Source organism: Pseudonaja textilis, chromosome 7 (assembly GCF_049901715.1).
Source record: "Pseudonaja textilis isolate UNSWEBS1 chromosome 7, rPseTex1.2, whole genome shotgun sequence".
NCBI lineage: Eukaryota > Metazoa > Chordata > Lepidosauria > Squamata > Elapidae > Pseudonaja > Pseudonaja textilis.
In genome coordinates this window covers 14,816,385-14,843,816 of record NC_141996.1, presented here as the reverse complement: position 1 = coordinate 14,843,816, position 27,432 = coordinate 14,816,385, and the positions used below count along the sequence as shown (strand labels likewise).

At 38.4% G+C, this 27,432-nt stretch overlaps 1 protein-coding gene across 8 annotated transcripts in view; it reads right to left on the bottom strand.

Moving 5' to 3' along the window:
• YAP1 (Yes1 associated transcriptional regulator) overlaps positions 1-27,432 on the bottom strand; it is an 86,798-nt gene that overhangs the window by 9,788 nt on the left and 49,578 nt on the right. Inside the window, exons 4-6 of one of the 8 annotated variants that reach the window (XM_026706885.2) lie at positions 20,862-20,975; positions 6,760-6,941; positions 4,810-4,857 (exon numbers count right to left, since the gene is read on the bottom strand). In XM_026706885.2, the coding sequence (XP_026562670.1) occupies positions 4,810-4,857; positions 6,760-6,941; positions 20,862-20,975 (344 nt within the window). Of the gene's footprint in view, positions 1-4,809; positions 4,858-6,747; positions 6,942-20,861; positions 20,976-27,432 lie in introns of all 8 variants that reach the window. The other 7 variants (XM_026706884.2, XM_026706887.2, XM_087937074.1 and 4 more) reach the window with 7 other exon arrangements.

Below are 27,432 nucleotides of genomic sequence, written 5' to 3'. Positions count from 1 at the left end.
CAAAGATGAATTTCAGGATCTGATTGCATATGAACATGGTAAAAATGATTAAGGGTGGAGTTGAGGAAAGCAACATGGATACAATGACAAAAACAGGCTTATGTAGTAGAATCAAAAGGATACACAGGACTGCAATCCTCAAATGGCTGTTCAATTCGTGCAGTTTTGAGGTATTGCTGTGACTCATTAATCTAAGTTATTTTTAACCAAAAGAACCTGTGATCTCACATAAATCTGCAGCCTTGACGTTACTATTTCTACAAGTAAGCAATTCCCAGGATTAGAAAGAAGTTACCGTATTTTTCTCACTATAAGACGCACCTTGGTTTAGAGGAGGAAAACAAGAAAAATATAGGGTTTTCTTTGCCTCCACGTGTCCAGTTTTTACTTTCCCTGGCATCCAGAAGCATTCTGCTGGCCAAAAGCGGGCCTGTTTTTGGCCTCCCAAAGCCTCTGTGAGTTGTTTTTGCCCTCCCTGGTGTCCAGAAGCACTCTGCAGGTCAAAAACGCACTCATTTTTGGCCTCCCATAGCCTCCATGTGTCCCGTTATTCAGCCTCCCCGGCATCCAGAACCACTCTACAGGCCAAAAACGTGCCTGTTTTTTGAGGAGGGCAAAAACAGGACCTGCAATAGCCTCTGGAAGCCAAAAACAGGTGCGTTTTTGGCCTGCAGAGTGCTTCTAGATGCCCAGGAGGGCAAAAACGGGATGCACAGAGGCTTTGGGAGATCAAAAATGGGCTCGTATTCACTATAAGATGCATAGAAATGTCCACCTATTTTTTTTTTTTGGGGGGGGGAGTGCATCTTCCATTTGGAAAAATACGGTAATTGCTGCATATTGTCAGAACCAACTTTCTCTACAATTATTTCATTGCTGAACTTTTCACTAAATTATATGCTGAAACAGTCACATTATTGCTTCTAACATGCTAAAAAGAACACTTTCTCAATGTTATGAATAACCATAAAGGAATCTTGCCCTAAAATAGGAGTTTATGTAATCCATCTTCATATTTTGGACAGCAAAAAAAAATAAGAACACAAAATAAAAAAAATAATTTCAGATTAAGATTGTAGTCCTCTGAATCCAAGGTGACTAAGACACTGCTGGCTTCTACCAATTTAATATTACATATTTAAATAAATAGTCAAGAATCCTACTTTAAACTTTCAGAAGTTTATCCAGAATTAGAGAGTATGAACAAAAATAACCAATGGTTCAAGCAGGAAAATATAACAATTAAGATTACAGAGATTATTGTTCATTCTTTTGCTTAAAAGCCAGCACCATTTATGAGCAACAATTTGAAGGCTGTATTTAATTAGGTGGGGGGGAGGTAAAATATTCAAATCAAACTCCATTACTGGTGATTTGATGGTCCATGTAGTTTTCTTGGCAGCAACACAGAATGGTTTTGCCAGAGCCATTTTCTGATATAATCTCAGTTCCAGAGCCTTACCTATAATCCTGCAGTTTCTTGATCCTATGTCCAATTACTAAGTAAATGTAATTCAGTTAGCTTTTTGAAATCAGACAAGATCAGGCATATGCTATCTCCTAATCACATTACAGTATTTCCTGAGTCCAACATTTATCCTACTCACATTGATTTTGAGGTAACATGAGACATCAATAATATCTACCCCGGGACTTACATTTCACCATCTGTAGATGTTTAATTGGACCAATCATCTTGTATGAAGCTACAACAGGAGTTTTTTTTTCATACCTTCTTGTTTACTTTTTAAAATCTGTTTAAATCAGGATTCTGTATGGCCTGCTGTAATACTTCTATAACCAACTCTTCCGTATTCAGTTACAATGCTTAGTATCCAAGCAATCCTTCCCATTAGTCCTCCCACAGTCAATACATAGCACTGCAATGTGGAATTAGTAGTATGTGCTTTTGAGGTCTGGCAAAACACTGAGCCACACTGGAGAAGATGGAACATCACAAACAGACTTATGATCATACGCACTTTTATTAAAAACATTAATACACATTTTGCCAGGAAATTCAACACAGATGAGCTCAGTCTGACACCGAAATCTTGAGAGCACACAGCCTCACTGTTCACAACAGCATAGAGTTGTGAACGTGATGAATTTAACAAGCAGGGGTTTAGATCTTTGGTGCATGAAATAATTCTAGTACTATGTGGTTTTAACTACATATAAATTGAGCTTAATTTGTTGGTCTCATTAGGAGAACAGTGCAAATTAGCACTGTTTTCCCCAAATGGTATTTAAAAATAAATCCAACAACATTGCAAAGACATCCAACCAGTTACTTATCTGCAACTCTCTCAGCTATTTCAAACAATTTAAGATCAAGGCAAATCAGCTATTTAATATAACTGCCATACCCAGAAAAGCCTTACACTAACTAATATGATGTCCTTTGCAGACTGTACTCTCTGTGGTCATTTTAGACTGCATTTTTAAATAATCTTCCAGGTTTATAAGCCTGTATCTATCAAGACAGTACATTATTTCCATTCATTCTTCTTTCTGACTTCTTCAGAAAATATTTATTAAAAATTGTCAATTTGTATTCTTAAGACTTTAAGTTAACCACATTTTCTTTCTCTATAGCTGAGTTGCTGAAGCCACTGCATGAATGCTAAAGCCATTCTGATGAATCTGTTTAAACATTTGTATTCAATTATTTATTATTAGGAATTCTAGAATAGGAAGCAGTAATTTATGTACTGTTCACTTCGGGAATCCAAATTAAAGTGTCCCTGATGAATGGCTGTGCCTAGTCTCTTTTTCAACACATCTTCTAGTTAACTAGTTCCACTTCTGAAGTTTTTCTTTTTCCAACTTATTGAGATAGAAATAAAAGTCTAACTTATAGACTTAAAACTTGTATTTTAGAGCAGAGTTTTGAAACAATGACTTTGAATCATTTGGGAAGGTTGCAAGCAACTTAAGGGCAAAGGGGTTGCTGTTTTCAAAATCTGATTACTTTGGTCTAGGCAAATGACAGGAGGTTTTGATAGAACCCTCAATTTGCCTACAGCTTTCAAAGCTTGCTCTGGATTTCTGGGCTCTGCTTGTGCAAACCTTAGTGGGCGCCTTGAAAATCACTGTGATATAGAGTTTAAGATCTAAAATAGATGGCTCACACCTTTCCTCTTTTTTGGAGAACCTCTTACAATCTGGCAGTGATGAGGGAAAGCTTCCTATATGCTGGATGTTGTTGCTGTTCCTCAGGCTGCTACTTCTTCATCTTGTTGGTAATGATTGCTGCTATTTTAATATTGCATACTCTCACTGTGTAACCATTGATGTAAACTACTTTGATCCTTGCTGGACTAAGTGGGTGTATAACGTGTGGTAAATAAACATAATTTTTAAAAATAGGTAGCTAACATTTATTTTTCGCAGCTGCTATCTCTATGGAAATCATTAGTTTCACTCATGGGCAAAACACTATTATGAGAACCTTTGTTCTAAGCTGTTAACTATCCCACCCAATTTTTGGTATATGCAGATTTGATTGTTATTCTCCCCTGATTTTCATCCAAGATATTAATATAAAAGCTGTATAGGATCCAGAATTTTTTATGTGATCCAGAATCTTTTGACATCCTACTAAATACTTCATTGAATTTAATGAAAAACCACTAATAAGACATTGTAAATATGGCTGTACATCCAAGTCATGTATTAAAATGCAAATTATTTAGCTATTTCAACTTATGTATGGTGTGCAGAAAAATAAAACATCTCTAATAAACAAAAAAAGTACAGTCCATATACTGATTAAACGAAGTTGGTTACTGGGATGTCTGTAAAAATTAAAATAGCACCATTGCATTAATTTTGCCAATTTCTAAACACAGGGCACAGGAATAATATGATAAACACAAAACCCAATCTGATACCAGGAATAAGTACTTATTTTCAACCAAGATAACCAGGCTTTAATTTTGCCTTGGCCATAATTGAAATCAGTTGACTTTTGATAAATCTTAATGCTATAATTGAGCTTCTAAGAAAAAAAAAACTGTGAGACTCCCACAAATGTGACAGATGGAATGAAACTGTATGTCACTATTTTCCTTACCCCAAAATATTTCCCAACAAAATGCTGTAGCAAAATTCTTCCATATAGAGGTCCATTCCTAATATAGCCCAGTATAAGATTTAGTGTTATTATTCAGCTCCTCAACTGGCAAAATTTGAAACACTATATCACAGGGTGGCCTTTACAAGATTTCCCTGAGGTAATATTTAAATGTGACATATTTATTTGCGCAGCAGATCTGAAAATAAGAATTGGCAGTTAATATAATTTTTAAATCTTTATAAAATATTCAGCAGACTTGATAATTTCAATTTTAGGCCTAAAATTGAAGCAACATAAGATTGACTGCCAAGTTAAAAAAAAACAAAAAACAGTTGAGGCAACTTCGCTCCTTAAAACTGAAATAGAGTCTTTAGCTTTATAAGCCAGTTTTGGAAATTCAAAGTTACACAAGTCTAAGAGAGAACTAGAAAAGTAAGTATCTTTCGATCCCCGAAACCAGCAATTGACAAAATACGACCATACCATCTTGAAGTTGTTTGTGGGCATATGTGTTGGAGAAGTGGGGAGACAGAGCAAGTGAAGGTATCTGTTATGAAACCACCAATTATTTATTAAACATATCAAAAGCAAGCTTATGAGATACACATAGCTGCTTTTTAGGCATGCCAGGGTATTAAAATACAAATGAAACCCAAGCACCTTGCACAGCTGATCTAAGTCAAAAGAAAATGTTTCTTATTTTGCTGAAACATTTGTTATGAGCCTACCTGACGTTTTGGAGCATTTGCTGTGCTGGGATTGATATTCCGCAATGCCTAAGAGTAAAAGAAACAAGATGGGTCATTACTTTTTTGTCTCTTACGACAGGGATGGCTACGCTACCTTGACTTTACTCATCATCTTCTTAATGTTCTCAAGAGGGATGTTCCTAAAGCAACCACAGATGTCAAGGGATAAGGTGGTTAAGAGATGGCAAAGTTTTCTGCATAATGGAATAAGACGCTTAGGAGTGCTTACAGAGCACGTGAACATATTTTGCTTAGACATACAGGGGACAAAAAGAAGTAGTCTGGGCATTGCCTGGCCTGAAGTTAGTTATCTTCTGGAGAAGAAGATATTGAAGAAAAGAAATCCCAAATTAGAAGCCTTTTCTAAAAACATGCTGGCCTGGCGGCATTTGAATTTGTTTTGATATTAATAGCAAAGCAGTTATAGGCAAAGTTCAGAAAATTCAGCTTAGGAAGCTGTTATTTTTAACTTGTCCAGAGGCAACTCATGATTTTTTTTTTTAAAAAGGAGACATCCCATAACAATCCAGTTTAAATGGAGTATTTATTCCTTTAAATATTATTTTACTATAAAGTCTAACTGCCTCTAGAACAAGGGCAGGAAAAGCAAGGAATGACGAAGGCAAAAGCCTGAAGAAGTGATCTCCAAGAATAGGAAAATACTGCCTGATGCAAGAACCACCACCCAAAAAGCAAGGAAAAAGAGGTTTTAAAAAGATTCTCCAAAAGCAGTTAGGGAATCTGCAATGCTCCACAACCCTTACAAAACATGATGCACAGCACTGAAGACAAGGAGCTAATCAATCATTAGCAAAAGATCTAGGACAGTAAGCAATGACTGAGAGCAAAGGTTTTAGAAAGTAAGCTTCATTGTTTCTTTGGGCTCATGCCTCCAGGGTTACCAAAAAAAAAAAAGCAAGAGCAACAAATCAGTTTACATTTAAGCGTTTAAGAAAAGTATTTTGGTTTAAAAGAACAAAATTTAAACTGAAGTAAAAGACCTGGGTTAATCAGTTTTAAAGTTCTCTTCTGAGAATTACTAATGTTACTGCAAACCACATAAACATTACCTAACATGGATGAATTTCCCCCCTTTAATTTTCTCTCTTATGAAGCAGACAGAGAAGCCGTTCATAATGAACTATGTAATTATCACATTGACTGCAAGAATCCACATCCATGGAAGAGGGCTCGGTAAAGTACTATGATGATAAGTTTCCTAAAATTCATTACTTTATGGAATTCACTTCCATAAGATCTGTTGAACAGAAACAGGCTTAGATGACTTTTTAAAAAAGGTTTGGGTATATGCGGAGCATGGATTCTTTAAGGACTTTTAAATTACGGTACCTAAAGAGATAAATAGTTTTATATTTGAGTTCTAGATGCTTGAGATAGGTAACAGGGCCAATATCTTTAGGCCTTGCTTGTCCACTTCCAAACTCCCCTGCTGACTACTGACGGAAAATGGAACAATGCATCACGTCCTTAGAAACAAGGAACAGCTTTGTTTTTTTACAGAGGCCAAAGTTTCAATACTCTTCACAAATACAGCAAGACCAGATCCAATTCACGCATGCCATCCATCATGAAAGCTGGAAAATTCAGTCAGATGAGCTCTGACCGTGCAGAGCATTAATACAGTTGCAGAGCTACTCAGCAAGTTGTCCAGGAAGCAGAGTTATCAGCAATGAAAAGAGCACCATGCCAGAAACAGCCCAGCACCACAAACAGTCGCAAAGAAATATTTCAAAAGGATCAAAGTGTCTGAATTGTTGCTTGCTGGGACAAGTTATACAATTTGCGATTCCCTCTATCTACTGATGCTTACTAGAATTGCAGTGCTGAAAAGCACAATGCCACTCATGCATATGCAACAAGTTATATCGTATTATAGTTGAAGTTGTTTTTTCTAACCTGTGGCCTCACCTGCCGAAGCAGTTCTTGATGCTTCTGTCGCAACCTTTCTTTTTCCATCTGCAGCTGCTGCAGTCTTATCTGTTGCTGTTGATTGGAAGTGCCACCTCCCAGGACTCCACCCGGAGGACTTTGGGAGGCCAATGGTGGTGGCTGTTTCACTGGAGCGCTTTGGCTGATTCTCTGGTTCATAGCTGTAGAAGCAAACAGAAGAGCAGACACTGTAAAGTAGTCTTATCCCCCAAAATCCAAATGTTTTGGAATATACATGCCTTAATGCAGGGGCGCCCAACCCCCGGGCTGTAAACCAGCACAGCATGCCAGAAACAGGGCTGGCCAAACAAGCTAAGTTCCAATCACAGAAAAACCTTTCTCCACAGAACCGGTACCTAGACCCAAAAAAGTAGGGGGCAGCTGCCTTAATGGATATAATAAAGGGAGAATTAGGGCCAAATATAAGTTTCCCAACATTAACGGACATTGAGAACAGGAAGTGAGAAGTCAGAAAGGAAATAGAATAAGAATTGCCATTTGCAAGTAAAAATACATCTTGTTTATTATTTTTAACGCTAGAGTACAGTGAGATGGGTAGCAAATACAGGTAGCAAATACATGCCATCCATCATTTACAGTTCGTTTAGTGACCATTCAGTTTCAACAGCACTGAAAAAATGACTTATGACTGTTTTTCACACTTATGACCATTGCAGCATCCCCATGGTCACGTGACCAAAATCCAGGTGCTGGACAATAAACTCATGTTTATGACCGTTGCAGTGTTCTTGGACGGAGTCAAATATCTTTTGAAACCTGACAAGCAAAGGCAACTGGGAAGCCAAATTCACGTAACAACTGTGTTGTGGTCGTAAAATGGAGCAAGACTTACTTAACAAATGTCTCACTTAACAACAGAAATCTTGGGCTCAATATATGGTCATAAGTTGAGGACTGCCTGTAAATTTAACAAATCAATAATGCTAACATGAGATGGAAATAGGCAAATTTATGTTTTGAGTTCACCAACACACATCTTAAGTTTAAATCTGAAGGGATAATAATGTTAAAAATCTCACAGGCTGCAGAGGAAAATCTAGATGAGTAGGGAAAGGAAAGTTGTCTTGTTAATACTTCTAATAAAGGCCATCCAGATGGGTCTGTCTGTCTGTCTGTCTGTCACTCTTTCTCTCTGTCTCTCTTGGAATTTCAAAGAGATTGCCAATACTGCACAAAGATAAATCCTGGAGACAGTTTAAAATTGAAATCATAGTATCAGTATATATGTACAAAATTCAGTTTATGTATCAAAGGAAGTCCTCAGAACACGTCTATAATATATGCAGGCATTATGTGATTAGTATTTAGTAATACCCTTATTATTTCCAATATTATTTCAAGCAGAACAACATGGCTTAATGAAAGGATGAATTAAACTGAATTCAAAATAGCAACTGAGAAGAAAAAACACAGGTCAGAAACTCCACAAACTTGATTTATAGCCAGCCTTCTCAAAATCTATTTAAATTATCCAAGCAGTTGGGCAAAGTAGCTGTATTCCAATTACATGTTTTAGTCAGCTGGGTTTATCCTAGATCATAGAAATAAAATACATTTTAAGATAAATATAGGCTCATGTAGTAAATGTGCGAGTTTCCATTTCGGTTGTAAACTGACAACCCAACCAGTTCTACTGGGTTATAAATCAAAATGAGGCTTTTTAAAAATAGGCATGTGACAATAAGAACCAAACATTTTTCAATCTCTCAACTGATTCTAAGCCAGGTCTAAGATATACAATGATTAACATTTATGAGCACAGTGTCTCTAATAACATATCTGATAAAGAGAAATAAAGACACAAAACTATTTCTCAGCCTCTGCATTCTATCTCTATAATAGGAGACTTCAAGGACCATCTTGCCTTTAATAGAAAAGGCAAATAAATAAATAAATAAGCAAGCAAACATTAAAAAAACATTGACAAATATCTTTGAGCAGTGAAGATGAACGCTACAACTTTCAATCCATGAGTGAAATAGAAAAATAACACAAAAGACTTTTATCTAATAAAATGTATTTTAAAGAGATTGTTAACATTATTTTAAAACATCATTAACAGGACATAATAATTCTGTTGAAGAAGGAAGGAGTGGCTGTAATTCTGTTGAAGAACGAAGGAGTCTAGAAAAACTGTACAAATTAAGTTTCAACCGTGCAAATCTCCAATAGGGGATTCTTTTTGTTGTATAGCTTCAATGCCTCTTTAGCGGCTCAAAACATAACTGCTTTTCAAATGGTGCCTAAATTGAGGAAAAGGAAAAAAATAAATATGTAGTCCTTTATCTACTAGAGTTTGGATTTATCTGTTTCCTGTTCTTTCTTTTCTTGGGTAGCAGAGAAGTATTTAAATATGGGGTTCTACACCCACACGAGACAAGTAGCAAAGACCTCACAGGCAGACAAGAAGAAAATAAGTCTTTGTTTCACAGAGGGATTTAGGAGGAAAAGGGATTTGGAAGAAGTGAAGCAGGGAACAAGTTAATAATGCACTGTTTACCTATCTTAGTTTCACGAAACCACCATGCCTTTTAACAAGGATAATTTTAGGAAAATATGCTGCCTGGTCACCTTCTTGATGCTCTAATGCAGCACATTATCCAGTTATCCTTCTGAAATTACTAAAATCCAGTTTATTATACATACCTGACTCATTCTGTCTAAAAGGCAACTGTGCAGTACTCCTTTAAAAAAAAATCTGAACATAAAAACCCTGGAAATTCTTAACTACCCGTAAATACAAAGAACTAAATCATAAACAAGTATATCCATGTTTCTTTAGAACTAAATCCAACTATTTTCAAAGGGCATTACACTCTGGTTAAGTTGTAGGTAGGATTTAATGCTATATCTATTTAAAAATAAAGAACTGAAAAGGCCCTTTATTTGAACATTCACATTTTATACAGCATGGGCAAACTTTAAAGGCACATGTCTCAATAGAAAAATGGAACACTATGCTGGCTTTAGATACTCAATGCGATTTTCTCCAGGATTCCCATGTCCATATAGATGGAGGGAGACAGATGGAGGGAGTGGTACCAGTTGAATACATTCTTATAAGTACTTATGACCATATACACCTACAGCAAGGAAAAACAAGGTATTTCTTCATGTTAGTCATTTGATATAACACAAAGCAAAAGTGGGCAGATCTTACTTCTATTTAAGAGTATCCCTACCTGCATAAGTGAATTAAAAACTGGTTCCCTGTTAGCCTTCAGTGAGAAAGTTTAATATAATGTATCACTAAGCTGTTTGACTTTCCAGTAACAGTTCCACAGAGGAGTTGTGGCTTTTGAATAGGGCTAATAGACACCTAGAGTACTGCTGGAGGAAAATGATTGAAGGACTCTGATTGGACATGACTCAGAGCTGCCATTAAGACCCATCTTGTGACAGTTATGAGCGGTAAAACATTATTATTTCTCTGTCCCTTATTGCGTCCGCAGAGTGTCACCTGGTGGCTCTGTTCAGGATTGCTTGGTGCGTCCTGGGATGGGGAGTTAGGTTTCAGATAATCATCTTCGTGGTTGCACAGAGGGTTTTGTTCCATACCTGATGGATAAAATCACTCAGATTTGTTCCCAGTTGGAACACGTGTCTGATAGTCCATGTGAAATGTCTGGGGAAAGGTCTTACCTAGTCACCTGGGAGCAGTTCGATCATGCTGGACTCGATGAAGTGGGCAGGGTCCCTGATGCTGTCAGTCCAACCATCTGTCAGTTAGATCTTTATCCCTCCTGGTTGGTGACAGCTTCCAGATGACCACCAGGTGGCTTAGGGAGTAATTAATTCCTCACTGCAGGAAGGGACATTTCTGGCTTTGGTTTGCCCCCTTCTAAAAAAAACATCTCTTGACTCCCATCTGCCTGGACAGTTTTTGTCCAGTTTGCAACTTTCCCTTTTTAAGGAAGGTGGTGGTGGTGCTTGAAAAGGACACTGGATGAAATGGATTATCCAGAGCTTTTCCAGTCAAGATTCAGGCCTGGTTATAGGGCAGAAACAGTTGGTTCCATTTGCTTATGATCTCTGGTAAGAGCAGAATGGGGGTGGTACCAACATCCTTACTCAACCTCTCAGCAGCCTTCGATACCACTGATCATGGTATCTTTTTAGTCTCATTGTTTGAGGTTGGGAAGTGCAGTTTTGCACTGGTCTGGCTCTTTTCTTCAAGGCTGGCCCCAAGTGTTGCTGATAGGGAGTGAGAGATCCAATCCATTTGGGGTCCTTGTGGTGTGCCACAGTGCTCAGTATTGGTACTCTCCTCTCCATTCTTCTTTAGCTTCTACATGAAGCCACTGGGTGAAGTCATATATCACCATAGGATGAAGTGGATGGTACCGAACTCTTTATGGTGACCCAAGGGATGTTGTCTTTGCCTTCTTGCAGTGGCTGGAGGCTATGAGGGTCAGGATGGGGCACAACAGTCTGACTAAACTCTGGCAAGACCAAGTGGCTTTGGGTACATGGAGCTTTGAGATCCAGAAGTTTTGCATCTCTAATTCTGGATGGGGTTGCACTACCTCAGATAGACCTGGTGCGCAACTTGGGGTTCTCCTGGGATTCATGACTTCTGCTCAAAGAGCAGTTGTCAGTTCTGGCTAGAAGAACCTTTGCACAACTCTATGTTGTATACCAGTTGCATCCTTTCTTGGATTGGGAGTCCCTGCGTTTAGTCATTCAAGCCCTGATCATCTCACAATGCTCTCTACACAGGGATACTCTGGGAAGAGTATTTGGAAACTACACTTAGTGCAGAATATGGCGATGTAGGCAGTTCTTGAGGGCCCTAGAGTGGCCCATGTTATACCAATGTTCTGTGAGCAGCATTGGCTGCTTCCGGGTGCAATTTATTATGTTGGTTATCACCAGTGAAACCCTTCCTGGTAGGGGTCAATTTTTCTTCAGATCCTGAGATTTTATTAAACATGCTCATGATTTCAGAATCTCTATACCATTAAAGCCAGCCAATCAATCAATCAATCAATCAATCAATCAATAAATAAATATACATACATATACATATACATATACATATATATATATATATATATATATATATATATATATATATATATATATATATATATATATAATAAAGTGGTTCAATCAAGTTATACAGTGTAAGTAACTTATTTTTTAAAATTCTCAGTATTCTTAAAATATGATCATAAACCTTTTCAGGAATATATTTTTAAATAAAAGAATAGAGGAAAATACACTTCTAATTATGCATTCAATTCTTGGTATAGAAGAGAAATGTATATTTGTTTTGTGATCCAGATGTCACAGCAAAGTATGCAACTGAATAACCACTGACTGAAAAAAAGAGAGAGTTCTAGTTCTCTAAGCCTTAATTTAGAGAAAATAACAAGCAAGGGGAGCTCATGTCATTTTGCATTTGTCCAATGCGAAAAGGACAGAACTCCATCTACTCCTTCTCCAGTCGATAGAGATGCTGAGAAGATTGTGAGTCAATGGTCATGATGGGAAAGAATCTTCTCTGCATCCCTCGAGAGAAATGAGCTCATTTAGTAAGAGGAATAGTTCATCCTCAAAACTATCAAAGTTTTAGAAAAGTTCTACAAATCTTAAATGTAGCTTTGAAAATATGGTGGTTGTTTATTTATTTATTTTAAAAATGTACATAGCCCATCTTAGATTGAAATCTGGGTGGCTCCCAATCAAACCCAGACACTTATTTACATGAGAATATGGCCCTTTATACACATTACCAAAAGCATTATCCTTGCTGTTTCTCCTACTATGATTTTGTTTGGTTTGATTTCTCCTATTTTGATTTTGCTTGGATAACATTTTGAAAAAAGTCTACCTGGACTAATACCCTGATCACTCTCTCTATGAAGACAGTGTCAGCAGGATTACTTTGTCAAGCACTAAAATAGGAATAGATATATTTTTTTGTTTTGCTCCCAAAGGCTACCTGGACGCCAGTTTAGATCTTCAGGAAAAGGGATGTACAAGTGAGAACTTGTGTGCATACTCCTGCATATTTTACTCACCAAAACATATACTTACCTTGCTTGCTAACACCTGCTTACCTCCTCCTCCTGCATTTCCTTCTACTTTTGCTACTCCCACTTCCTCCATCCTCCAGAGCTATGCCCTCACCTCTCTATCAGTGCTAGGCTATATAGAAAACTCTGGACAAAAAACTTGCTTGAAGTTCTCTATCTGCCTGTCAAGAGCCACAGTGGGTCAATGGGAAACCTTCCCATAAAAGCTGAACTGAATGGAAAATGCAAGCAAGATGCTGCATTTCATTACCAATATTTGAGTTCTGCAAAACTAATGTAAGGAAAAACAGATGTGTCTTTTCTTCATTAACTGCCGAGGAATAAAATATTCTGTGATGACCAAAACTCAATGCATTTGATTTCCAGAGTGCCTGAACAATAGGATATCTATTATAGCTGCTTATTTTGATTACATTCTGAATCTTGTGTTGCAACAGAGTTTCTGCAGTATACAGGTGAAACTCAAAAAATTAGAATACCGTGCAAAAGTTCATTTATTTCAGTAATGCAACTTAAAAGGTGAACCTAATATATGAGATAAACTCATTACATGCAAAGCAAGATAGTTCAAGCTGTGATTTGTCATAATTGTGATGATTATGGCTTACAGCTCATGAAAACCCCAAATTCAAAATCTTAGAAAATTAGAATATTGTGAAAAGGTTCAATATTCGAGGCTCAAAGTGTCCCACTCTAATCAGCTAATTAAGCCATAACACCTGCAAAGGGTTCCTGAGCCTTTAAATGGTCTCTCAGTCTGGTTCAGTAGGAATCACAATCATGGGAAAGACTGCTGACCTGACAGTTGTGCAGAAAACCATCATTGACACACTCCATAAGGAGGGAAAGCCTCAAAAGGAAAGCCTCAGAAGTTGGATGTTCCCAAAGTGCTGTATCAAAGCACATTAACAGAAGGGAAAAGTGTGGAAGAAAAAGGTGCACAAGCAGCAGGGATGACCGCAGCCTGGAGAGGATTGTCAGGAAAAGGCCATTCAAAAGTGTTGGGGACTTTCACAAGGAGTGGACTGAGGCTGGAGTCAGTGCATCAAGAGCCACCACACACAGACGAATCCTGGACATGGGCTTCAAATGTCGTATTCCTCTTGTCAAGCTGCTCCTAAACAACAAACAACATCAGAAGCGTCTTACCTGGGCTAAAGAAAAACAGAACTGGTCTGTTGCTCAGTGATCCAAAGTCCTCTTTTCTGATGAGAGCATCTCATTTGGAAACCAAGGACCCAGAGTCTGAAGGAAGAATGGAGAGGCACACACTGCAAGATGCTTGAAGTCCAGTGTGAAGTTTCCACAGCCTGTTGATTTGGGGAGCCATGTCATCTGCTGGTGTTGGTCCACTGTGCTTCTTTAAGTCCAGGGTCAACACAGCCATCTACCAGGAGATTTTGGAGTACTTTATGCTTCCTTCCACAGACGAGCTTTATGGGGATGCTGACTTCATTTTTTAGCAGGACTTGGCACCTGCCCACTCTTCCAAAAGCACCAAAACCTGGTTCAATGACCGTGGAATTACTGTGCTTAATTGGCCAGCAAACTCACCTGACCTGAACCCCATAGAGAATCTATGGGGCATTGCCAAGAGAAAGATGAGAGACATGAGACTGAACAATGCAGAAGAGCTGAAGGCTGCTATTGAAGCATCCTGGTCTTCCATAAAACCTCAGCAGTGCCACAGGCTGCTAGCTTCCATGCCATGCCGCATTGAGGCAGTATCTGCTGCAAAAGGGGCCCAAACCAAGTACTGAGTACATATGCATACTTATACTTTTCAGAGGTCCGATATCGTTCTATGTACAATCCTTGTTTTATTGATTGCATGTAATATTCTAATTTTCTGAGATTGTGTATTTGGGGTTTCCATGAGTTGTAAGCCATAATAATCACAATTATGACAAATCATGGCTTGAACTATTTTGCTTTGCATGTAATGAGTCTATCTCATATATTAGTTTCACCTTTTAAGTTGCATTACTGAAATAAATGAACTTTTGCATGATATTCTAATTTTTCGAGTTTCAACTGTAGGTCCTTTAATTCTCTTTACTCTGATGGTTAACTTCTTCCTTATTTCTTAACCCAAGGGTTCACACCTGGGATTATTTTTAGCAAGTTAGTAGATGTAAACCACTAAATGTAAATTATTATAATAATTATAAATAATAATAAATAAATATTAATTCTCATCGAACAGATTTTAAAGTTTTCATAAATAAACTTCTACTTTCAACACAGAATTGTAAGCAACCACTTTTTAAGAAGGAGGCAAGAAAGCAAGATATATACAGGGCAGTCAAACAAATAGTGCCTTTGATGAAGCAACCCTTCCCGTCTAATTTATTTAGAGATCTTCTAACTTCTCTCCAAAACACTATCTTCACTTCAAGCAACATCAAGAGCCAAGGTGGCACAGTGGTTAGAAAGCAGCATTGCAGGCTAACTAACTCACTACTCACAGCCAAGAGTTCAATCCTAACTAGCTTAAGGTTGACTCTGCCATCTTTCCAAGGTGGGTAATGAGGACCCAGATCGTTGGGGGCAATAGGCTGACTCTGTAAACCACTTAGAGACGGTTGTAAAGCACTGTGAAGTAGTATATAAGCCTAAATGCTATTGCTATCAACAAGTCCAGCAATTTCTAAATTGCTAAATCCCAAATTTCTCTTTTATCTTCTTCTGGATGGGGAGTGGGTATGTGAGAAAATAATTTCTAATAATTAATCCTTCCACTGCAATATCTCATGATGCCTTTTCTTGTACAAGTTCACCAAGGGAAAAAGTAGAATACAAGCAAATAATTTTGACTTTTTTTTTTACTGGTCCTTAAGCTGGAGGAAGCATTCATATAACTGAAATTGTAAGGGGAACCATTTCCTTGGTACAGAAATCTGCAATACATTTATCATAAGCAAAATGCTCATTTTCAAGGAAGCCTCCTCCTTTCTCTGTTCAAAAGCAGCCCGTCTCACACTTGCTATCAGTGTTCAGGGAAGCCCTTGTGTTTGGTTTTGTTCTTTTCTTGCTCTCCTTAGCTAAATAATCGATCAATCAATCAATTAATCCTTACTTCCTTCCCTTCCTCCCTGAACAAATTAAAGGCTGAACCACAAAATAATAATAAAAGAAACTTCTGGCATTTAGTCAAATTTGTCCTGACAAAGCATAGACAGTGGGCCCAAAAAGGGAAACTATGCAATTTCAAAAATAAAACAGTAATATGTATTTCTTTTTTAGAGTCTGAAGATCTTATTTTTAACGGATGTTGTCATTTAAGAATCTTAGGAAACAATGGAATGCTTAAGCCAAGTAATTATGCCTCTCCACATAAGGTAATGCCACTAAGTACTACCCTAGTTCCTAAAGGATGTATTTTTAGTGTCTGGCCTTTGTTTCACCTTTATTTGCAGATAATTTTTAGTTAAGTCTTACAAGTACTGTGTGAAGAAGAAAAGATGAAAGAAAGGAATAATTGCCTGAAGAAAAAAAGAGCAAAAAAAAAGGAAGTTTTTTGACAAATCATCAACAAATAACTCAAATGTGATACTTGGCAGTTCACCCATTCTTTCCCTGGAGGAGTACCCTTCTCTGATTCTGTCCAAATATAGTCTATACCTCCCATAGTAAAACAGGCTGAAGTCAAGACTAAAAATCATCATGGCATGTAAAAGAACGACCACCTCCTATACCAGTTTTTCTCAATCTCAACAGCTTGAAGATATATGGACTTCAACTCTGAGAACTGACCAGCCAACATGAGCTTGATTGAAAAACTATCCCACGTGAGTCCACCTCCTCCGATTCCAGACCCTTTGGGAGGCTTGACAAGCTTGATACCCCTCAATGAAATGTTTTCCTTAAAGATGATTTTTATGGCGTCTACCCCAGTGTTTTGGGGGTATCAACTGCATAGCTTTAAGCTCAAAGTGGCCTTTGTTCCATTTTATAATATTGCTTAATTGGAATTCTTTTTTCAATTATTTATAGGTTTTTGTCTGCATTTTCAGAAAATATTTCAAGGCCTCATTTTTAAAATAAAAAAATATTAATAATAACACTTTTAACGCCCTGGACCCGCAAACCACTTCTGAAATTTTGCAAGGAAAATGGCAGGGATTAGTCTAGGCAGTCACTAAAAGTTAAAACTAACCTGAAAGCAAACACTACATACAAAAGTTTTATGTGATATGTACCATTGAAAAATCTAAGCAGATGACAGTGCCTGGATAATTTTATCTACATCTATAGTGTGGGGCCAGATTAATACATGGATGGAAGACAACCAAGAAATCCCAGTGATGGGAAGCATAAACATTCTGGAGGAAAGCACTTCTATATGTTATCGAGCAGAGGTGGTATTCAGCAGGTTATGACCAGTTCTGGAGAACCAGTAGCGGAAATTTTGAGTAGTTTAGCAAACCGGCAAATACCACCTCTGACTGGCCCCGCCCCCATCTATTCTCTGCCTTCCAAGTCCCAGCTGACCGGCTGGGTCTTCTTTTGTTGCCCTGCATAGGAGAACGGAGCTGGAAAGCAGGTTAGTCAGGTAGGGAGCGAATGGGATTTTGCAGTATCCTTCCCCTGCCATGCCCACCAAGCCACGCCCACCAAGCCACGCCCATAGAACTGGTAGTAACATTTTTTGAACCCCACCACTGCTATCGAGCCAATTACATAGACCGAAGAAGACATGTTCAGAGGACTCATTGCTAAAGTAGCTATTTTTATCATCTTTGCCCAAATTCTGTAAATTCATTTTTACAATATTTATATTTTAAGGTTGATTTTTATATTTTGTATTGTTGTGTTTGATTGTTCACACTGTCCAGAGTTCTTTTTGTGAGATGGGAGGTTATACAAATATGATTAATAAATAAATTAGACGTATCAGTGTAGTCATAGAAGTAGAATCAAGAACTGACTTGAAAGAGACATCACCTTTCACTCAAGGTACACATCAGCCACTGGAAATTAAGAGTATGTATTCAACAAAATTACATTTGAGAAGCAATCTTATGGTTGCAATGAAAACCTGAAAGTATCCACCACCAACCTAGGTTGCCAGGGACAAATAGGAAAAAGGCAAAGGCTAATATATTCAGTATCAGGCAGTCTTGCTTTAGGCAAAATCTTAACCACACTTCTAATTTGCCTTTAAAAATCATATAGTAATATTAGGTATGCTAACTGCATACATTTATGAGAAACAGATTAAGCCACATTTTAGTTACAATTGTAGCTACAGGATTATCCATATCTTTTTTCTTTAGATACTAACATAACTTTGTCTAAATGTACCATCTGCAGAATGGGTACACTCCAAGTCCCACCAATTAAATGCTGTCACCATATGGAAGCAAGGTTTGCGCAGCTTACTAGGACCCCAAAACAACATTTAAGAGTGGCTTCCTTTATTGCTCTTCACCTATAGACAGAATCTTGCCAGACTAAAGCAACCATTGGCATAACTACTGATATATTCTGAGCATAGCCACAGAGGAGCCATTTTAACCTTCCTTCTGCTGAAGAAACATTGCAAGCTCCGCTGCTTCTTTGCTCTCTGGAAAACAGCTCCTCCCTGCTGGGAACCCAGATTATGACACCCTAGGTTCTTGGGAAGAACATGTTGTGTATGAAGGCCAACACAAGTTTAAAAAATTGTGACTTCACACTGTTGTGAACAGGTAACAATATCATCCTTGATTTATTTAGCATTTTAAATATTGTTTTGTCCAATTTGTAGAAAGTTAAGATAATTATTGAAGCTATTATCAAGCAGCAGAAGTCTCCATTAAGCTCCTCCAGTTTACTGTAATTTCAATTATTCAGCCAGGCTACATGAGTCCTCCAAATTTGCAGAACAATACTTTCAAATGACATAAGCCAGAGGTATAGAACTAATAAGTAACTTGTGGGTGCTCATTCCTATTCCATCCTGTTAAGCAGCCTTCAGTATTATCAAGCAGTTACAGACCCATTGCGACAACTGAACTACAGCATCACCCATGCACCTGCAAACCCAGCAATATGTACAATGCAAGGACTGGAAGGAAGAAATATTCACAGTATTTCTGTGCACCTGAATGTTTGGAAATGTGACAAAATGTTGTGAGTGATAATTTTAAAGAAAATGGAAAACACTCTGCATGTGGAGTAGCTTATAACTGCTGACTTTTCATAGGATTTAGAACTGGTAACGGAAATGAATTATGTCTGATAAGAGATCTTCAGTTCTTTCTTCCCCTCATATCTTATGAAATATTTCTGGAATAAGAAAGAAAAAAAAGACACCTTTCTTCTGCAGCTCTCTGGAAGCTGCCCTGCCTCTGCCATTTAGAGTCAGGTACTTATATGTTAATAAAGTATAGGACTAGTACTGATGAGAGATTCATAGTTCTTCACTATCAGTCAATTCAGGCCAGCTGACTGAGCTGTTATATAAAAAAATTGGAAATGTAAGTCTTATTATAGGATCTTGACTGAAATAATAATAGTAGTAATTAAAAGTTATAATGATAATTAGCCATTTGTCTGTTAGGTTTGAGAATTACAAGTCTTTTTGATCTTCTTTTCTTATTACATAATAAAGAATGGGAAGATTTTAATGGGAAGGAAAAAATTCTTTTTCTTCCTTTGCTCTCGAAACTTCAGCTGTGCTGCAGATCTCCATGAAAGTGTTCTTATTAAAGAAAGAGGCATACGCTAATATTTTATTGCAATTTCTTTACTTTTTCCTGTATTAGCTGCATAGCACTTTTGACTGCTTAAATTCCAAACAAGGTTCACTGCAATTTTAAGACACAGTTTAGGAAGTCTGATTAATCACTGCAGGGTTAACATATAAATTCACATATAGGATTGCACTGGACACAAGAAACATTGCAAATTACTCATCCTTCACTGGGGAAAACTGAAGCTTTTGCATAATTTTGCTACCTCGGCATTAGTGATTATTTTAAACTGAAACAAAATCAAAACCTAACTTTTTACTTTTTTAAAGTAATCTTTAAATCGAGGAAATTCATCTGAAAGGATCAAATACAAAGTAATAAATACTACATTAAACACTAGTATTTTAGCTCTCCCCAAAATTATTTGGTTCTCGATGGAGCAGTTTAAAAAGAAATAATGCTGTGACATTATTAGTTCTAATGGGGCTTGCTCGACTTGCTTATGCATGAATTTATCATGAAAAGAAAATTATACAGAATTGGAAGTTGTAAATTTTGAACAAAGATGTTATGTGTACTTTTTTTTAAAAAAAAAATATTCTGCAGTTGTGGGGAAGTTCTTAGGTCAGAGTACAAGACTGATAATAATAGCTTAAACAACAAATAACTGCCATTGCTTTATTGTAATAAAACAATTATACTAACAAAAATTTATACTGCCAGACAATGCCTTATATACAATAGAACAGAAACCTAAAACAATACCCCACAACACATAAATCTAAAGAAAGATTTGAAGGTTAAGTTAATATTCAGAGTCAGATCAGCTTCTTGTTAAGTAACCCAACAGGCTTAAAAACTATCATGAACTAGACTTTTTAAAGTTGATTTTACCCTATGCACACCGGGTAACCTCCATTTTTATTAACACCTAAGCCATCATGTTCAATAAGAAAACTGAATTATCTTTGAAACAACTGGCAATATAAATAATCATCTCTATTTTTATACAATAAAAATAACAAATATAATAGCGGTGGAAAAATTCAAATCTAAAAAAGAGATGGGAGAGGTAACATAAAATTGAAATACGATGAGCATGAATAAAAAAAGAGAGTTTATGGAAAGTTTCACCTTGCCCTCAAGGAAGAAAAAGGTTACATGCTGTTAGTAGGAGTGGACAAAGGCACAAGACATCAAGATGGGAGAGGGTGAATTTCTCAATTAATTTAAATTCAATAGCCAAGTCTCTGGCTACAGCTACTAGTTTTTATCTAAGTGGAAGGAAAGGGTGGGTGGACGGGTGGAGGGAAGAATTTTAAGTGCCAGGAACTTTTACCAAAACGTGGGTCAAGTCTTGGATCTAGCCAAGATGTAGTCTTGTTCTTATGGTTTATGTAGTAAATTTCTCCATCCTGGGTCATGGCTTGTTCCCATCCTTCAGGGAGCGGGCCTGTAACACAGAAGGAAGCAATTCATAGTAGGCTGTGCTATGCCTGCTGAAAAAAAGTAGCTAAACTTAAAAAAGAAACAAACCTCAGTTAATTTACATAAAACCCAGCACACATGAAACTAATTGTTTCAGCATATCGCGTGGCTCTGGGGGTTTAAGGGAAAGGAAGAATACTATAGCTGTGTTGCAATAAAACATTTGTTTCAAATATCTGGGGGGTGGGGGGGAGGATTTTAAATGCCCTAAAATTTACCCCATCTTTTGATTATTCTAAATTCTTCCTATTGAGAAAATGAAAAGGAAGGGATAGTTACAACTCCAGGCTCTACTGCCTGGCTTCGTAATATTGGGGTGTGGTATTCCTATTTTCATTTTTGTCTTGGCATCTTTTTCAGAATTAGCCAAACATTCATATTCCAGGACATTTCAGAACTATTTTAGGCACGTTTCTGTTCCTATTTATCTGTTTAATTTTCCATATTTTGTACATTATTCCTTATATTATACAATTGTTTTTATGTTAAACAGTGGGAGTTCTGTGTAAAAACAATATCCTGCAGGAACTCAGCAAAGAGGCTGTGTATATATATGATACAGGTCATCATGGAGCCCTTAGCCATATTTATGCTAATTTTGGGCTAGCAAACCATTGGATAGTTTCTGAGAAATAATCTTTTTTTTCTTTATATAAAAAGCAAAAGGGTCTTCTGATGGTTTTCAGATTCTTTGAACCATCATTTCAGATATCTCAGACCATTTTTTATCTTTAACCATGAACTTAGACAACTGGAGGGCAACTGTCCCTGTTCTACAGAATGGAAAAAACAATCATGTAGTTTTCACAGGTTTGATAAAACCATAGTTAAATTAGAGGATAAAAGAACTATATAAACCATTAATCAGGGAGAAACTTGTTTATTAGCTGGGAACAGCAATGTCCTGTTTTAATGAGCATTGCTAATGGTCCATATTGAAACATAACACATGCTCCACTTAGCTTCAATGGAAAACACACATTAATTATGAAAATTGATGGAAATTATGTAGGAAACGAAAATGATGAGCAAAGAAACTTTCAATGTTATTTCAAGAAAAAAACAGAGAGAATGAACATTTAAGCTGGAAAGGTCAACCAAGACAGAAGCTATGAAGAGTGTAGAAAAATAGGAAAGTTTATTTGCAATATGGGGTTTTTGAAAAATTCAAAACACTGAGAATAAAGTTATGCTGCTGAAATCTTTGCTCATGTCACTTGTTTAATGATACACACACACACACACACACACACACACATATATATATATACATATACATACATACATACATACATATATATATATGGCATTCAGCTTTGTTTGGGTATTTTCCCACGTCATTATAGTTGTCCCAGACAAACACAATACAGAAGCCTGATGATGGCAGATGAGATTCTGCCGAAACGTTGCCACAACTTTAAAAGCACAACTATAATGACGTGGGAAAATACCCAAACAAAGCTGAATACCATACATCTAAATACCCGCGAAAACTTAAGAAAACATATCTATATAGATATAGATATAGATAGATATAAATTGATAAGACAAGAGTTCTCCTAGATTTATTACTCCAACTGTCATAATACTCTGTAGCTTGAGAATAAACAAAATTGCTAAACCTCCATAATTTCATCCAATACAACTGTGGCAATTATTTTTAACTCTTATTTCTCATACTATCCTCAAACTTTTTCAACTGTTAAATTGAAAACTTGCTTCCTAATTGTAGGAAGTCTATATCTGTGCCTGTATCTATCACTGTATTTATCACCATTTATATAAAGTAGGCTAATTTTTTTTAATACCATAAAGCAATTCCATAAAAATGAGGTGAGGTTCAAAGAGCAAATATTGTTATTATTTGTTTTCATGTTTTAGAACAGACTCTGTAAATGATTTAAAATATATCAGTATTATCTAATGCCAGGTTAGGCTTGCAAAAAACTGATACATCATTTAATGTTGTGAGCTGCCCAGTTATGTACTTGAGATGAGTGTCTATATACTGTAAATAAAATAAAACCATTGAAGAATTGTCTATTTTCAACCACTAATTCTCTTATGATTAGTATGTTGTCATACTAAATACCATTTTCACAAAACAATTTTGAACTTCATACAATGCCATTAAATCATGTCTCACTGTTACATCTTGGGCCAAGATGAAACAGTGTGTTGCTAAGACTACATTTGCCACAAGAATAATTTGCAGTGTTCTCTCCACATTCTTAGATACCCATAATTATCATTTTTCACCAAGCTTAGGAAGTATGACTAATTACAAATCTTTATTACTCCTCAGCAAGGAATGTCCTTTCAAATCAGCAACATGTCTTATTGCACAGACAGATTCAAAAATAACTACTGTGAAACTTTTACCACTTTCCAAATCATGGTTTTAAAGAAAAACACACACTTATTCTGATAAAAATCCCTGGAGATTTCCATAAAAATATTTTTCTGAAACATTAAATGAGCTCTTTCTCTCTCATATAATCAACCAATGTTCTCAAATAAAAGTATTTTTTTAACATGCTGATAGAACAAGTAATAGTAGAACATTTGCAAGTTTTTATGCTATCATCTTTTCTTATCTTCTAGGAAGGAGAACCAGCAGATGGAATAAACTTTAACCATTTAGAATAAAACACCTGCTTTCTTAGTCAGAAAAGAATTTGCTCATACAAATGTTTTAATAAAGCCTACATTTTTATTTCAAATGGACAAGATACGGACTGAGATGAGGATTATTAAGACCCATTTAGTTGTAATTCAGATCAAGAGCCTGGATTTTATCTACTAAAATGAATGGAGAAGCTACAGATTAATAATCCAGGACTTTTCTCTCAAGGAAAGACAATTATTTCAGATCACTCATTATACAAAAACTTGTAGCAGACAGATATTACATATTATTACATTGTTACTGGGGAAAATTATAATTTCCAGCCAAGTTTTCTGTCTGCCTGTTCCAATGTCTGTTGAGTCATAATCCTAGCAGGCACAGAAATAAACCATTTCAGCTTAGTCAGTCTGTCTGTCTGGCAATACAGGACATAAAATTGGGTACAACTCACTTAATGACCACATAATTTAGCGATGGAAGGGGCGTTGGTACTTACCTGATACGCCCGTTCTCTTTAAGCTGCAAAGAGCATCCAGTAGTGGGAGGTGCTTCAGTCTCTGCATTCATAGGCTGAGCTTGAATTGAGGAATGCTCCTCCTCCTCCATGTGACTCCTCCACAGCATTCCCCAGTTTTGCAAAGACGAGAGGAAAAAAATCGTGCTCTCATCCTAACTACCTAATGGTTCATTGGCCGAAACAAGACCCCACCAAACTGTGAAATTTGGGTGGGGCTGGATGCTCTTTGCAGTTCAAAGAGAACGGGTGTATCAGGTAAGTACCAACGCCCCTTCTCCTCAGAGCTGCTCAGAGCATCCAGTAGTGGGACATACCAAAGCTGGGCCTGTCCTACGGGAGGGACTCCGTCTGGTCCGGAACCTCCTCAGGGTCTCTAAGAACCCGCTGGAGAACCCGTCTACCGAAGAAAGCCTCCGTTGAGGCAAACACATCAATCTTGTAGTGCCTAATAAAAGGTGACGGGGATGCCCAAGTCGCCGCCCGGCAGATTTCGGTTATTGGTGCCTGAGTGGCCCAAGGTTACTGCACTCCTGGTGGAATGAGCAGTTATACCTCTGGGCACCTGCAAGGCTTGCGACTGGTATGACCTAGCTATAGCTGCTCTTATCCAATGGCCTATGGTGGACGGTGACACTTTGTGACCCTGCGTTTTAGGCTAAAAGGAAAGGATTAAGGCCTCCGATTTCCTGAAGGGCTCTGTGCGCTTGATGTAAATTCGCAGAGCGCGTCTCACATCAAGTTTGTGCCATTGTCTTTCCCTTTCCTGCGATGGCCTGGAACAAAAATTTGGAAGGATGAGTTCCTGTGCTCTGGGGAAAACCAAATTGACTTTGGGTAAAAACATGGGATCGGGCCGGAGGACCACCCGATCGGCATGAAATACGCAAAGGTCCCTTCTGATGGATAAGGCTGCGATTTCCGATATCCGATGGGCGGATGTAATGGCTATGAGGAATACTTCCTTATATGTCAAAAACTGGAGGGTTGACTCCCTTAAGGGTTCGAAGGGGTGTTTAGTGAGCGAAATAAGAACTCTGTTAAGGTCCCAGGTTGGGTACCGGTGCACAGTTGGAGGGTGTAAGTTAGTGGCTCCTCTAAGAAAAGCCCGAATGCGGGGGTGGTGAGAAAGGGAACCAACACCTTCACAGGAAATAACCATTGTTAATGCTGCTACCTGTCGCTTCAATGTATTAGGAGACAGCCCCTTACTGAGTCCCTCCTGAAGGAAGTCTAAAATTTGGGCAACAGAAGGAGAAACTGGGTTAATTTGGAACTTGTTACACCATTTACAGAAAATGGACCATGTGGCGTTGTAAATTTGAATGGTTGAGGGCCATCTGGCAGCTAGAATAGTGTCAATGACCTTGCTAGAGAAGTTTTCTCTCTTCAGGCGGTCCCGCTCAACCTCCAGACGGCTAATTGGAGCCATTGAGGATCCGGATGCAGGAAGGGTCCCTGGCATAGTGAGATCCTGTCTGGTAGGATCCTCCAGGGAGGGGCCACTGAGAGACTGCGGAGGTCCTCAAACCATGGCCGTCTGGGCCAGTAGGGTGTCACAAGAAGCAACTCCGCTTGCTCATGCAGCAACTTCTGGATAACCCTGGGCACCAGTGCTAGTGGGGGGAATGCGCACAGGAGCCCCATGGGCCAAGGGCAGCGTAACGCGTTGTAATACTCCGCCCCTTGGGATGGGTACCTTGAGAAGAATCTCGAGAGCTGAGCATTGAGGGGGGATGCAAACAGGTCCACTACCGGTTGCCCGAAGATTGTTGCCGCCTCTTTGAATAGGGATGGGTGGAGGTGCCACTCCGACTGGTCTATGGTAGCCCTGCTTAACCAGTCTGCTTGAGTATTTGATAATCCCGAGATGTGTTCTGCCCTGATGGAAAGGAGATTGTTCGCTGCCCAACGGCAGAGGCGCTTGGCTTCCCTCATTAATCATATTGATTGTGTGCCCCCGTTTGTTTATGTGGGCTTTGGCCGTCACGTTGTCTGTTAGAATGAGAATGTGTTGTCCGCGTACCTGGGGGAGGAAGCTGCGAAGGGCCAGGTGGACAGCGTGAAGTTCCAGCCAGTTTATGCTGCATGATTGTTCTGTTGCAGACCATCTGCCCTGTGTGGTGAGTGACTGAACGTGGGCGACCCATCCGAATAGACTGGCATCTGTGGTGATAGTGAGCCTTTGGGGCTCCTTGAAGAAGCAGCCTTGTTGATGGCCGGTTTGTCCCACCAGAGGAGGGACGTGAGAACCCTTGGAGGTACCCTGACCATGCGTTTTGAGTTGCTTCTGCTGGATCTCTGGTACGGAAGCAGGAACCACTGGAGGGATCTGGAGTGTAGACGGGCCCAGGGAATAATGGAAATGCACGAAATCATTTTTCCTAATAATTTTGACAAATCTAGTAGGGTTTCCCTCTTAAGTCGCCTGATCTTTCTGATGGATTTTTGGATACTGAGTAGTCTATCCGAAGACAGAAAAACCTTCCCTGCCAGTGTGTCAATCACCGTGCCCAAGTGGGTTATTCGAGTAGATGGGGTTAATTGGCTCTTCTTCCAGTTTATAAGAAAAACATGCTCTTGGAGAGCAGCTAGGGTAACCTGGGTGTCCCTCACTGCTTGATGTTCAAAGGGAGACAGGATGAGGATGTCATCCAGATAACATTGAAGATGGACAGGGAGGTTCCTGAGATGGGCCGCTAATGCTGCGAGGACCTTGGTAAAGGTCCTGGGGGCAGAGGCTAATCCAAATGGAAGGGCCACGTATTGATAGTGATGATGGTTATAGCAGAACCTTAGAAATTTGTGATGGGAAGGCCAAATGGCGAAGTACGGCTCTGTCAAGTCTATGGATGTGAGCCATTCCCCTTGTCTGGTTCCCAGGAGGATGGATTGCAATGTGTGCATTTTAAATTTGCGATATAACAGATAATGGTTGAGTCGTTTTAAATCCAGTATCGCCCTCCACCCCCCCGAATGTTTTGGGACTACGAACAGGTGAGAGTAAAAACCCCGCCCTCATTTTGCGGTCGGAACAGGTTGGATGGCTCTTATATTAAGGAGATGCTGGATAGCGGAATCCATTAGATCACGCTTAGTCCGGTCTCTGGAAAGAGGGCATGACATAAAGAAATCGGGGGCTGGAACTCAAGGGCAAGACCGAATGTAATTGTGTCCCTGACCCAGGCGTCAGGGGTAAAGGAGTCCCATTGGCTGGCAAAAAATTTAAGACGCCCGCCAATGGGAAGGGAGTGTGGTGGCCTATCTTGGACGCCGGAA